The sequence below is a fragment of the Aptenodytes forsteri genome, unplaced genomic scaffold (genome assembly GCF_000699145.1).
Source record: "Aptenodytes forsteri isolate BGI_AS27 unplaced genomic scaffold, ASM69914v1 Scaffold208, whole genome shotgun sequence".
NCBI classification, from domain to species: domain Eukaryota; kingdom Metazoa; phylum Chordata; class Aves; order Sphenisciformes; family Spheniscidae; genus Aptenodytes; species Aptenodytes forsteri.
In genome coordinates, this window is record NW_008794963.1 from 49839 (window position 1) to 65217 (window position 15379).

Below are 15379 nucleotides of genomic sequence, written 5' to 3' on the forward strand. Positions count from 1 at the left end.
TTTTACTTTTCCTCCCCCGCGCCCATTCTCTCCCCCTGGCTGATGGGTGGCGGGGGGGAGTGAGTGAACGGCTGTGTGGTGTTTAGCTGCCTGCTGGGTTAAACCGCAACAAAGCCCTTATTATTATTCTTTGCATCCCTTGCCAAGCTGAGGTCCATCCACACCTTGGCCTTCCTGACCCCATCCCTACACAACTGGGCGGCATGCCTATACTCTTCCCAGGATCCCTGTCCCTGCTTCCACTGCCTGTGCATTTCCTTCTTGCCCTTAAGTTTGACCAGCAGGTCTCGACTCAGCCACTGAGGTCCATCCACACCTTGGCCTTCCTGACCCCATCCCTACACAACTGGGCGGCATGCCTATACTCTTCCCAGGATCCCTGTCCCTGCTTCCACTGCCTGTGCATTTCCTTCTTGCCCTTAAGTTTGACCAGCAGGTCTCGACTCAGCCATGCCGGTCTCTTGCCTTCTTTTCCTGATTTCTTACACCTGGAGATCAAGAGCTCTTGCACTCCATGGAAGGTGTCCTTAAAGATCTGCCAGCTCTGTTCTGCTCCCTTGTCCCTGAGGACAGTTTCCCAGGGGGTCCTATTCACTAATTCCTTGAAAAGCTGGAATTTTGTTTTACTAAAATTCAGGGTCCTGACTTTACTCTTTGCCTGACCCATATCCCTCAGGACTGCGAACTCCACCAGTGCATGATCACTGCAGTCCAGGCTGCCTCCAATCTTGACATCACAGATTAGCTCACTTGTGTTGGTGACCAGTACTGCATCCACTCTGGTAGGCCTGTCTATTACCTGGCCTAAGAAGTTATCCTCGATGCACTCCAGGAGTCTCCTGGATTGCCTACAGCTCACTGTGCTACTTTTCCAGCAGATGTCGGGGTGGTTGAAGTCCCCCAGCAGGATGAGAGCCTGCGCACACGATGCCTCCTGTGGCTGGAGTAAGAAGGCTTTGTCAATAGGCTCCCCTTGATAGGTCAGCCTGTAGTAGACACCAACCACAAAGTTCCCTTTGTTGCCTTGGTCTCTAATTCTTACCCATAAGCTTTCAACCTGCTCATGGCTATTCTTCAGAGGCAGCTCTTCACACTATCCATTTCTTGATGTAGAGGGCAACCCCTCCGCCCCTCCTTCCTTTACTAGAGCAAGGTTTACAGAAGTCATTATTTACAGACATGTTTAAAATTATACTCAAACCTGACACTAGGCATAAACAATCATTATATAACCTATTGGGTTTTTTTAATACCAGAATAAAAACAAAATTCTGTCCCCATTGCACAATATTGGTATATTAATAGGAAATAGTGGGGCAAATCAGGTCCCACTTCTGTAAATAGGTCTATTATTACCTTGACAACTGACAGGACACTCTGTCAAATTTGCAGAGTCACTTGTGAAAATGAAGGCAAGAAGTTCTTTGAGCATCTGTGGTTGGATGCTAATTTCCTTACTATATAGAAAGGTTTCTAAATGTTTTTCATTTTAAGCATTACAAAACGCTTTTTCTTCCTTTCAAAACTGAAGTGTAGATTATAGGCAGGTCAAAGAAACAGAAGCAAAGACCAACAAGACTGCTAGAGAAGGAATAGCCCATTCTGATCCATGCTTGAGAGCACTCTGGACCACCCATGCCACATTTGTCCTGCTCTCTTCTCCAGCAGCTGGGCTGGAGACCCAGTATGGTACCAATGCATACCCTTACCTTTCCTCATCTATCTCTGTTTTGAATTACGGAGTTGCAAGAGAGATAAGTTGCCCATGATGCCATGTGTGTGTGCTAGAGTGAGAGGAGGTGGGCACACAGCTCGGCCCCTGGCTGGACCTGCTGCCGGCCGAGCAGCAGCACTTGTCACAGTGCTTTATCTGCTCATCAGGGCTTAACTTCTGTGACAAAACTGAATGCAAAGAATATGGCAGAAGGAGGAAAGGAGAACAAGTTGATCCCACCCACTCTCTGCAACCAATTACTTTGTTATTTCTATTAGATTCTGTCAAAATTGAGGCTTGAGAGAACTCTGTGAGTGACTACTTCTGTAATCTTCAGACTCGGGGTCAAAGCGTGAATGACACAGCTTCTAAGCCATGGGCATGGAGTAACAGCATGCTGGGCTGGCTCAATTCAGTATCTTGTCCACAGCATCCAAACCTTTTGGTGCAGAAGCTGTCCTTACTCTATACGTAGACTAGAGTTTGAACCAGCATGGAGAACTTCAGGAAAAACTCCAATTCAAATAAAAGATATGAAGAAATCTCACCTTCTGCATGTGAGCAATTCTGTTGACTTTAATAAAATTTAAAGATTATTTAAAAGGAGCAGGAGTTAGTCCTAAAATTCAAAAGCTGATGTGTTTTGTGTTACCTACTGTCATGAAAACAGTATCCTTCAGAAAACATTGTGTAAATTTTAAACTAGGTATTTCATTCATTTTAATAAATCTAGGTGGTCCTGAAATGGTGAAATTTGATTCTATTTTATTGCTTGAAAGAAGGGTGGTATCTGGAAGGATGGATTTGAAATATGCTTTAAATAAAACATACAGTGCTCCTCTCATACATGTTCTTTTTCTCTGCAGGTTCCTTAACATTTATTAATTGTGTTAATGTAAAGTGGGGAACCCGTGTACAAGACGTTTTCACATATGCAAAAGTTATGGCTCTTATCTTGGTGATATCTGTTGGTCTTTACAAAATTGGTAAAGGTAAGAATAATTTTCATTTACTTAGGTTCTTAAAAATGAACTGTATATGAGTTTCAAAATCTGTGCAGGAAGATCAGACTCCTTAAGACTTACATATGAAGTGTTGTTTATTCTGGACAAAATTGTCTGCCATAGGAAGATCAGAGGAATTTTATGGCTTGTTAAGCAATGGGGGTTTAATTCTTCTTCTATCTGTAGTGTGGCAAGCCAACACACGCCAAGTTCTGCGTTGCTCAGGCTGACTAGCAAATAGCAGCTGAATTAACATCAGTTTAGTGCTAACTAGTTTAAAGTCAGCCTCAGTGTCTCTGACTCATGCTTGTTAAAGGCTAGCGTTGCTACGTGTCCTATAACAGGACAGCACAGCAGAAATTGCTGGACACGTCCTTCATATCGCTCCTCACCCCCAGCTCTCCCTGCCCTGCCCATGGCAGAGAGCTGCCGCAGCACCCTGCGAGGGGAGAAGATCGGGAAGGGAGGAACTCGTCTTTTCCTTCATTGGTGAGAGGGTGTGCTTGTTCCTAGAAACAAGGGAGAAGACTGTAATAGTGCAGTCCTGTGAATCACTGTGGTATCGTAAGACATCACAGGACAGATGAGCCACCTCGTATCAGCAGGAACTGAACTGAACTGAATACACTGAAAAGCTGGAGACTAGTTTATTCTCGTGCTACCTCTGATCTTTGCATTTGACAATAGATTTGATTTTATTAATTTGGGCCTCTGGTACAATGAAGTCTCTTCCAACTCTAGCTCTGTTTCTTAATTACTAAGATTTCTTCATTTTCCTTTCCCATGAAATTCCTAAATAGCCACTGTATCTTTATTCAGTTGAAATAAAGATTGTTTCCCCTCTTCAGTTCAGGAATTGTCTTTTTCTCCTGCTGAAACTAGCTTATAAAACCTAACAAGCATGCTTGCTTTTCCACATTTGCTGGCCTTCTCCTTTCCTTGGCTGCAGTTGCATCAGCTGTTGCTCTGTACAGCTACACCAGACTTTAAGAGAGCTTTTTTGTTTAGCCATTATCCGTGCATGTCAGTTGTCACCGGTTTGTTCAAGTTTAAAGAAACCTGAACAAAGGAGCCCAGTCCTAAGGCAGGAATGTGAAGATGCGGAGGAAAAGCATTGCTTCAGGGCCACAGTTAAATGAAGGAGTAGTTCCCCTCATAAAGCTGCTGCAGTTTTACAATGGTGTGAGTCCATGATGTCACCCCTATAGCAGCTTTGCCCTGTCCCCACAGTCACATAATTTACCCATGCTTTCAAATCGACTCCTTCAAAACTCCCAGCCCGCTTGCTGGCGTGCAGCTGCCATGATGCAGTTTGGCCCAGGGGCCATTCCCTCTGCTCCTGCATCCATATAGCCCACGCCAGTTCCTTTGCATCGCTCCGTGGGGTCAGGGAGGGTAAAGGTGGAGAGGAAATATTATTGTGAGGAACGCAAAATGCTGATGGCTTTTAGTGGTAGTAAAGGTCTTGCCTCTGCTTTGTTTAAGCAGAACCAAGCACTTAAATACGGAAAGGACTGGGAGGAGGAATGATGTAGACTTCTGGAGGAAGCTGTGATCAGGTCAATGCACTCTTTTAAATTCAGCAGCTGTTTTAATGAAAAGAACAGTTATGACATTTTAGCCCTGCCGTATTCTTTCTGATGTGCTTAGATACGCCTCTTGTTTTAAAACACTGTGAATGTGTCTGATTTTGAGTATATGCTGTCTTTAGTAAAAAAAGCTTTTCTTGGTCCTTTTGGATTTTTTCTTTTTTTTTCCTTCCAACTATTTTCTTCCTCAAAGTGTGTGTACATCTTGTAACTTCATCCTCCTTGGTTCGAACAGTCTCCTGGTAGTTACTGCTCTTCAAAGACTAAATTACTTTTGTGGTATCTATAAACTCCTTAGTTTAACTAACCACAGGGTGAAGTTGTTTCATTTTACAACAAAGACCTTACTTTCTTCCCTAATAGAGGTTTCAGCGTGTTTCTGTCTTCCTTAATACTTAACCCACTTCCATTTATATTAGATAGTTGACTTTCCTTCTGCAAACTCAGTAAGGCCTTTCTTCCCCTTTCCAGAATCGTAGTGAAGGCTCACACAGTTTCATTAACATTTCATCTACTTTGCAGCATTCTGCAGGTTGTTGTCTCAACCGATTGAGCTAAACTAGAGGAGAATTTTGAAAGGAAAGATTTTTCAAGTATCCTCTCTTAATTTTGGGGAACACCTTTGTGGGACAGAACATCCCACTGAGAACTATGCCTTCAGGAGTTCCCCCTCCAGTGGCCACTAATTCATCTGGTGAAAACAAAAGCACAGATATGAGGAAGAAATATGAGACAGATTCAGGAACTGAAATTGGGTTTCCCAAGTGCCTCTGCCTGGTTGACAGGGCATAGCATGACCTCAATATGGCTCACTCCTTCAGTAGACTAGACAGCGATGCCAGGAGATGAGGACCCCGTGAATTCTGGTAGAATTACACAAGTCACATCCAAATAACAAACACGGGAAAACATCTTCTGCTGTCTCCCTGTACAAGTGTAGCTGTCTGAACATCTGAGTGAAACTTTCCTATTTGTCAAGTGAAAATATAAGCTGTGCACTTTTAGAAATAGTAATGAAACCTGGATGCAGTGGGGTTTTATTTCCTTTTGGTTAGCTGAGACTTTTAGTGTCGTGTCCTCCTACGTCGTAATCCTTGAAATGTAACAGGAAATTGGTACCTGCCGTTTCTACAGGAGAAACAGAAAACCTGAGAGCTCCGTTCGAGGGCTCAGCAACAAACCCAGGGATGATCGCGCTGGCTCTCTACTCTGCCCTCTTCTCCTACTCAGGATGGGACACGCTCAACTATGTCACCGAAGAAATGCAGAACCCCGAGAGGTAAATGGGTGCTTTCCTTTGAATCGCTGAAGTGTCCTGGTAAGACAGGTGATGGCAGGACAAGCTGCTCTGTATTTGTTTCTGACTGGAAATTAGTCAAACTATCTTATCTGCAAAAACCTTCTTCTTTTCCAGAGAAGTAGTAAGTATGCAAATTCTTCCTGATTATTGTCCTCTCTCACCAGTTTTATCACACTAAATCACTTGTCTGCATATGTGTATGTTAAACCTTCCACTTTAGGCCAGAATTTTTAAAGGAGGAGAACAAATCCCTGCTGAAAGCAGGGAAAAGTGTGGGTCCATCTAGCTCTCCAAAATTCCCTATTTCTTTTCAGTCAGATAGAACAGTTATTTTATTTTCCACTAGTAGAGTAAGGCTGTTTCAGGTTTATGACTTTTTTATCATGTGATCTTCAGCATTACTGTTTTTGGGAAAAATGTGTAATTTTACTAAAGATGAAAGGTTAAGTAAAAAATAAAAAAGCCTACAGTAGCACTGGAAATATCATCTCCTCCCCTCTGTCGGGATGTCCACCCTGTGGGAGTGGTGTGCCTCACCTACTCAGACTGAGTCCACCTTGTCTTGGGACATACATAGGTTATGAGTCAGGTAAAAAATGCTACGATCACGAAAACACCTAAATGTGCATTTAAATCTCATTGCTTAAGTGCTCTCTTAAATTGCTTCATAGAAAAGACAATATATAAAATTTACAGGTATAAATGTACTTTTTTTCTCTAAAACTTGTGACAGACCCACAAGCAGCCAATTAAGCTGCTTATGGAATTGTTCTACACATGGATGCATGTTATTTTGTAACCCCATGATTACAAAATGATGGATTACAAAAAGTGATGGAGGTATCCATTCACAAATGTTTGAATTTGGGAACAATCTTCTATTTAAATATTCCTTATTCAAAGAACATGAAATAATTTTGCCATTTTCCTTTTGCAGGAATCTACCTCTTTCTATTGCAATTTCAATGCCTATTGTGACTGTTATTTACTTGCTGACTAATATAGCATACTACGTAGTGTTGGACATGTCAGCTCTCCTCACAAGTGATGCAGTGGCTGTGGTAAGTTGTATAAAAATTAATCCAAAAGTTACTGTATGGATGACACTGCAGAATAATCTCAGATAGCATATTTCTTGGCAAAAATATTGAAATATTTCCATGCTGAAGGTTGTTGCTTTGTTTCAAACTTTGTTTTCATGTGAGGGTACCAGTATATGAGAAGGTGTATATAGTAATCTGCTCTTATAAAATCCTTTTATATACTCTGTAAATCCTGCTCCTAACAGTGCTTCATTGTAGAATATGCTTTTGCCAGGGCCAGCCAGAGAAAGAGCTATGGAAAGTCTGGGTGGTTTAAGAACCAGGGGGGGTTGCTATCATTCTAATGTACAGTGTGTGATGTTTAATGCTGCAGGACCACAGCAATATTTTCAACACAAAAATGTGTAGTGAAATGCTTTTTAAAACCTTATCAATATTTTATACAAAAGTACAATTATAACTCATTGTCGTGCTTTAACCTCAGCTGGCAACTGAGCACCACACAGCCGCTTGCTCACTCCACCCGCCGCGGTGGGATGGGGGAGAGAATTGAAGAGCAAAAGTGAGAAAACTTGTGGGTTGAGATAAGAACAGTTTAACAATTGAAATAAAATAAATAATAATAATAATAATAGTAATAACAACAACAACAATAATAATAAACTGTAATGGAAAGTAAAACAACAAAAGAGAGAGAGAGAGAGAGGAACAAAACCCAGGAAGGGGCAGGGGAAGGAGGGGGGAACCAAGATGTGATGCAACCGCTTACCACCCACCAACTGACACCCAGTCAGTCCCTGAGCAGCGATCGCTGCCCCCCGGCCAGCTTTCCCCCATAGTGAAAGCATTACCTAGCAACAACTAAAACATCGGTGTGTTATCAGCATTATTTTCATGCTAAATCCAAAACACAGCACTGTACCAGCTACTAGGAAGAAAATTAACTCTATCCCAGCTGAAACTAGGACACTCATGGATTACTACAGTCAGGATTTGTCAGAATACATTAAAGCAAATACATCTTCTTCTATTATGTCATTGACTTGATCTACTTAGAAATTTTTTTTTTTAATCTTTTTTTAATGTATTGGCCATTTTTAGTTTGATACTGATCAGTTTTTCCAAATTCTAATTTCCCCAGTCATTATCAGGTGTCATAAGAAAGCATGGGCTATGACACTATATTTGGGCTGGTGTGTTTTCATGCGAGTTTCTCAGGATTGTCCGTATGCTTAACGTAATGGGCCTCACTATTATTTTCTTTTTCTGTTACAGACGTTTGGCGGTGAAACCCTCAGTTATGCTAAGTGGATAATTCCTATAGCAGTGGCCATGTCTTGCTATAGTGGCTTAAACTCATCAATAATTGCAGCATCTAGGTATGAAATATATTTTAAATAATTGAAAAGGAATATTTATTATTAATCTGCATTCTTTACTACTGCATTGTAAAAGTGACACAGTTAATTTTTGCCATGTCAATTTGTTCATTTATGATGGAAGAATTGTTATGGTGTGACATGTCTTCTCATGATCAGCACCAATTGATAAACTAAAGCCACTTGGGAAGAGAGCAGCATTTACAATAGAGTAATAAAAGAATTAATGCTGCCTTTGTCAGAAGGCAACAAGCTATTCCTTGGCTCACGATCTGGTTGAGTTTTCTTATTCTTTTTTTCAGGCTTTTTTATGTTGGAGCCAGGGAAGGACACCTCCCTGACAGTCTGAGCTTGATTCATATAAAGTGCTTCACACCAGTCCCTGCTCTCCTCTTCAATGTAAGTGACAGCCCGGCCCTGTGCCTGGCCTGGGCAGCTGGCGGTTCAGACCTGGGGAGTATAACACCTCGCCTCTGCCCGGTGTTTCTCCTGGGCTTCTCCTGCGCTGGAGACATCTTCCTCAAATCCCCACAATTTCTAAAACTCATTGAGGGGGGTGGTGGTCTTATTTTGTCTGGTGGGGTTTTTTTCAGTGGAAAGAGAATGGCTTGATTCACATTCATATGCTCTCTGAACAAGATTAGCGAGGAGTAAGTACGATAGTATTACTTAGAAAACAGAGAATGGCTAAATATGTAACAGTCTAGACAGGAGTTGTTTAAGTCTTTATGTGAGTTTTCTGAGTGTCACTGGAGAAGAATATGGCAGGAACATCTCTCAGACCCTGCTGTAGGCTGATTTTCTAGGACTCTAGTTATAACAGGAGTGACAAAGCACTTAAAATTAAATGCCTACCGTTGGATACCTATAGCCATATTGACTTTTTCCTGCTGTCACTATACAAATGAATCTTGTGACACAAAATCGAGGAACCATAAGCTATAGAATCAGTGCAAATGATTTTAATAAATAACCCATAAATCTAACAGATTAAAATAAGGGGGAGGACATGCACAAACAGAGAAGGTAGAATCATTCAAAAGCATTTCACTGCTGTTTATTTGAACATGTATTTTATTTGGTGTCTTCCATTCCCCTGTGTTACATATGGTTTATGAATAGATTATCATACCAGTCCTGTTTGACATTAAATAATTTACTAAAAGTTGTAATCTCATTATAAATACTCTTCTCAGAGGGATTTTGTTTGCACCAGTAAGATGAGCTATACTCCCTTAATACACCACCATTCACGTTTTTCACAGTGGAATTTTTTTTCTGCTCATCTGTTAAAACAGACATTAAATTCCTGGTATTTTAAGTCTTTCCATGCAGGCAGTATAGCATACCTGCATGCCACAGAATTTACTCTAATGGTCTCAATGTACGAGTGGACTGTGAGAGCCTCCAAAGTGAAATTAAATTAAAAGTTTGCTTTCCAACTGAAGCCAACCAGAAGAGCAGAGTAAGCCACTGCCTACAGAAAGCTTCTTGGCAGCCTTCTCCATAACGCAGCAGAGTCTGGGGCTCCTCATCTGGCCGCCTTAGGAGGGTTTCCTGCTGGTGCTGAAACATAACTCCACAAACCCAACGCCTCTTCAGCCAAATGTGGTTGTCTCACTGCTATGTTTAAGGAAGAGATACCAGCATGTTTCACACAGCATATCTGCAGATTCCTCAGAGTTTTAAGTACATCCTTCTTGTAAGGACCTGATCTCCTAACTCCAGACAAATGTGTTGGAAACAGACTGTTTTATAACTTCACTCTCTCTTTATTTTATAAGACATGTCTTTATTTTCACATTAAAAAGTCTTTGTTTTTATTATCTCTAGGGCTTAATGACTTTGCTTTATCTCCTTGTGGAAGATGTTTTCCTCCTCATTAATTACTACTGCTTCAACTACTGGCTTTTTGTGGGTCTGTCTATTGCAGGACTGATATATTTGAGGTATACTCAGCCACATAGACCAAGGCCTATTAAAGTAAGTAAATAAGAGAGAAAACGAGCCCTAAAAGCCAGCTAATGCACGTGTTTATGTGATCCTTAATACCACAACCGTAACATTACCAGTTATATAATAGACTATTTATCAGCCATAGAAATCCTTTCAACGTACAAGATAAGAAATGAAGGAGCAAAACCCATTTGAGTTTCCACAAGAACATCTGTTCTGGTACTTTTGCTGTGAGGTTGAAATGATATTTACTGTTTCTTTTTCCTTTCATTCAACTGTATAACTATCTTTATTTCAAAATAAAGAAGGAATAAATAAATGCCTAGGGTTCTTAGCCCATCCTGGAACAACCCCCTTTTGTATTGTTCACAGCAGACCTCAGTAGAGCTAGTGATGGGGGCTCCAGAGAGGTTAACACTCTGATCAAACTTACATGACTTAACAAATTCAGCAAAATCCCTCCAAAGCCCATAAATGCCCAAAATTCTGCTCATGCAGAAGATCAAAAATTTAAATAATCAAATATATTTTGTGTTCCTTCCCACTGCATAGTGGTCATAGAGAGTAAAATGCAAGTTTAACGACTGATTGCAGAAGAGCATCTGGCTATCAGTTAGGAGAGGGAGACTGCACAGAAACAATTCATGCCTAAAACTTGTTTCTGGTTTTAATCCAGTGATTGTCCAGGAAGCAGGGACGGACACCCACAGCTTCCCCCAGGCACACAAAACCACACGCTGGCTCCCGTTTCCCTGCACTCTGCAGTAAAATGCAAGTTTAATGACTGATTGCAGAAGAGCATCTGGCTATCAGTTAGGAGAGGGAGACTGCACAGAAACAATTCATGCCTAAAACTTGTTTCTGGTTTTAATCCAGTGATTGTCCAGGAAGCAGGGACGGACACCCACAGCTTCCCCCAGGCACACAAAACCACACGCTGGCTCCCGTTTCCCTGCACTCTGTTGGCTCCATGGCCTGCATTTCGGCTCTGCAGTGATGCAGTGAAAATTGTGAGAAATCCAAATTAACACCCTATCTAAATATTTCTTCCTTGTCACTCACTCTTCCTAACCTCCTGCATCATTTTTATCAACACATTTTTTTTTTCCGCTTTAAGTGTAATATCCTGATTATAAAAAACATGATTCAAACAAAGGAGTAAAATATCCTAAGCACCTACTGCTAGAAAACGTTCCAGTCTTCCAGAGCAGATCAAATTTTCCTGAAGCATGTTCACACTTCATTTCCAAACTCTCCCCCAAAATACGTGGAAGATAAAGATTAAATCTTGCCTTATTGGCAGCTTTGCTGTTGACTCTACCAAAGCAAGGATTACAGTCAGATTATAGATAATGACTGTTTAATTCCTATCAGCATTTGCCAGCTTAGTCAACGTCACAACTCCTCATACACTTTTTCCTTTTCTGAAACGTAGCAGCTGGTTTTGAACTTACATTTTTAACCTTTATAAGGAAAAAGAAATATTTATACCAGCAAACTCTCAGGAGTTTCAGCTAGTATTCAAATGTCAGCTCCTGGACTCCTGAGAAGGCTCATTACTACAGCCAGTGAAAAATATTTTAGTGAAAAATAAATCCATAAAGAAGTTATTGCAACCTTCCTTATTTGCAGTATGATATTTGTTAAGTGCCCAGGCAAAATAGTTGTACATCAGTCCATTAGTTCTGTAGCATCAACACAGTAACTGAAAGCCTAGCTGAGTTAGTTCCCAATCAAACTTACAATTAAAAATTTGCAATTGAAGTTAGCCATTGCTGTTCAGTTTTAAAGTACTGCTTTCAAAGATTGATCTCTTACTACTATGGAAAGGAACTGAGCTTGTGCAGGCCTGAAAACAACAAAATGGTCAGATATTCAGGTGTGTACCAGATAAGACATTCTCAGCAGCATACACAGAAGGTAGCAAATTGTACTGACTGTAGGCAGTCAAAAGATTCTATAGTAGTCATATAGTCAATAGTTATATTTTTATATATTTTATATATTTTTATTATTGACTTGTCTAATTTTAATCTGCAAAGCCTGACAATAGAATATTTACCGCATCTTTTAATAAATGTTGGAATTTTTTTTTGTCTCCACAGCTTAACCTCTTCTTCCCTATAGTATACTGTTTATGTTCCCTTTTCCTGGTCATAGTTCCTCTCTACAGCGATACAATCAATTCCCTTATTGGTGTTGGTATTGCCCTCTCAGGCATTCCTGCATATTATTTGGGAGTCTATCTGCCAGTTGAAAAACGACCTAAATGTCTACAGAGACTCTCTGGTAAGCAATATCATTTTGTCCTAGTAAGCGTGTCAAAATCTTGAATGCTTGGTCAGAAGACGGAAAGAAGAATTTTTCCTAGAATCCTTTTTCCTTATGAAGTTTTACTGTGCTGTATACGGCATGTCTGAGATCATTTGCTTCATCACATGGTCCTGAAAACAAAACTATGCATACCTGTACAAAACAGTCCAATATGTGGATATATATGGTCATCTAATATTTGTGGTGTTGAGCCATTTGAAGATGTTGGCTCAATAAAAGCCATATAGGATCGTGAAGACTAAATGCATGCAGTTTGATACTCTGGAAGGCACAAATACCAGGACACCATTGCTTCACTTTCTTCCTAAGGAGTGGAACATCAGAGTCAGAGAAGTCCATGAATTTTTGTAAATTATGAAATAATGAATTATTGGCCTGAAGGGTAGTTTCCACTCCTCAAATTCAGGCAATCTTGAAAAGCAAAACTTTAATATTTTTATTCAGTTTGAACTCAGCTATCAATCTGACAATTCAATGAAAATGTTGATGAAAGTTTGATTAAATGAGACTTTCTGTTTAATTATTGAGCTCCTTTTGCCTTTAGCTATTTATAACTTGTGCTTAATCCAATCAATTAAGGTGGTTTAAGATTTTCCTAATACCTGTGTAGTGCTTTCAAATCCTCAAAATCCATATATTTGTCTAAGATATGTTATAATTTTGTCTCACACATTTTTGCTATGTATTACAGCTACAACAACAAAATATGTTCAGATACTCTTCTACTGTGCTCTGTCGGACCTGGACATAGACATGGAACCTACAGCAGCTAAGAGTAAATAGAGTTGCCTTGACATTGAGAGTTGCACCTCGACATTTTTTATCTGGAACAATTTTTACCATCTGAAGTTTTCCCCATGCGCTCAGTTATACTAAAGCACTAACCACTGTGCTATGCATCAGTTTGATGACTGTTAATTTGTGCTTGTTTTATAAACCACTCTGTTTTACAGGATTTTTTAAAAAAATCTGTTTGTTAATAGTAAGTTATCATGTAACACTTTGAAACTATAAAGCACTGTATGAACAAACATTTATTAGTAGATAAGTGCTAAATATTAGAGTAATTGCAAAATTGTAATAAAAAGTATTAGGTCTAATCACAATCCTAAGAAATAAATTTGTAAATATAACAAAAGACAGACCAGATATTTGCAAGGTTCAAAACCTGAGATGGGAAGTAGAAACCACAGTGTACTTCTGAAAATATAACCAAATTCTTAGCCAAAGTAAAAAATATATAATTCAAACTGGTAGACATGCTTTGAGTCAATGTAGTATTAGTGGTAAATATTCTAATGCATAATTCCCAGCATACATACTGAACTAAAAGGAGAAAACCAAAGTTTTCAATCATTTAAATTCTGTTAGAAATTCTTATTTGACAATATCCCACATACATTACCCTCTTGCAGAAGAGGTATTTTCAACAAACAAATTATACCATTGTAACTGAAGTACTTTTGCTTTGCAGCAGGACAACCTGCTGTGGAGCACTGTAAGGGACTGAGTCGTGTTCCAGCTAGAGCGTATTCAGGGAGAACACTTCGCCTTTTCACAGTGTCCATTGCTTGCCTAGAAGTATCAAAGGTGGGACCCCATACTAATTTTTTCCACAGTGGAATTTATTTAAGGAATTCACGAGGAGAAATTAAAAACTATTGATGTTTACAAGATCCCTTGACCCCCTGCCCAATCCTTCATGCCTCACCAGTTCCTGCTGCCAAGGTAACCTGCAGGTCTCCTACTGAGCATGCAGAGAGCCTCCAGCACTGGCTGCCAGGTCTTCACATCCTGTAGGTGGTGCCTGTTGCACAATATCTAGCACAGGTGCATGCACTGGACAAGTGCACTTACCAGTGGGTGCCATGACAGCAAAGGGCAGTTAAGAACTAGGATTGTTCTCTTGAACATTAAGTTTTTCAGTGTGGCACATGGGAATGTGCAACTAGTCCTAATTTTTAGTCTCCTGAAATGGAAGAGACAATAACCATCATTAAAAAAAAGCCATCAGCCTTGCAACCTAGACCATAAAACCATCTGTTCCAGCTTTAATATGCTTTGTTGATATGTAGTACTATTTGTTATCCTTGTTGGCAAGTCATACTTCCTTTCTGTAATTATATTTGCATATAACATACATTGTTTCTATTTTGAGTTCCATCATTCCTATTCAATTAACCCCAATTAAAGTAATTTAATCTTATACAAGTCCCTGTAGCTTCTAGCGTTATTGTCTTTTATTAATGTCTGCCCAGAGAAAAAGCAATGGAATAGGGAAGAAGGCAATCATTGCTACTTAAACCTCTTTTCATTCCTTTCCCACGTTGTATGGTCATTTGCAGGATTGTAATTTTGCACATCTCCAACACAGTGTTTGCTGACAGGGCTCCTGTGAAACCTTCTATTTGTATTTCAATGCCATCTGCTGTGACGATTTCCTTTCAGCAGGGTTTTCTTTTGATACAAATTAAGAACAATAAAAATGCACTAAATTAAGGTAAACATGAAGATATTAGAGATGCATGTTTTGCTTTTTGGAAGCCACAGCTTTCGAGCACTAAAATCACTTAAATATCACAATCATAAAACACGAAGAGGAAAGAAGACCTAGGGTGTAGTTTAGTTTGCTCAGATCAGAACACCCCCATGTACTCTTCACACACACAACACACATCTGTTACAGTATAGCACCATTTTGATCCTGCTTTACGATTGTAGGGAAATATTGCAGTTTTGCCCTATCTCTTACAAAGCACTGGTTAACAACAGAGCCGTGGTCCCAGACTGTATCAGGGCACAAAGAGAGTACAAACCCTACAAGTCAGTATCAAACTAAACGTGACAGTCTTTGTCTCCAAGAGTTCAAAGTCATGCTTGGTGCCGAGCTATGTGTCACACCAAGACAGCACTGTGCCATCCTCTGAAGTTTTTCCTTGCAGGACCAAAGTTCCTAAGTGATTTGAGACACCTGAGGTGACATCTTGGGTGGTAACAGATAGCAGGCACTGCAGGTAATGTAATAAGGGCTACGGACTAAGACCGTTTCCATAGAGAATT

At 40.1% G+C, this 15379-nt stretch overlaps 1 protein-coding gene across 1 annotated transcript in view; it reads left to right on the forward strand.

Moving 5' to 3' along the window:
* The window catches only part of LOC103895749 (Y+L amino acid transporter 2), a 25490-nt gene extending 11282 nt beyond the window's left edge, over window positions 1-14208 (forward strand). The window contains exons 3-10 of the mRNA XM_009275451.2: window positions 2581-2706; window positions 5442-5586; window positions 6545-6668; window positions 7926-8029; window positions 8332-8428; window positions 9863-10012; window positions 12091-12274; window positions 13011-14208. Of these exons, the coding sequence (XP_009273726.1) occupies window positions 2581-2706; window positions 5442-5586; window positions 6545-6668; window positions 7926-8029; window positions 8332-8428; window positions 9863-10012; window positions 12091-12274; window positions 13011-13102 (1022 nt within the window). The 3' untranslated portion in view covers window positions 13103-14208. The remainder of the gene's footprint in view (window positions 1-2580; window positions 2707-5441; window positions 5587-6544; window positions 6669-7925; window positions 8030-8331; window positions 8429-9862; window positions 10013-12090; window positions 12275-13010) is intronic.
* Window positions 14209-15379: the final 1171 nt, after the last annotated feature.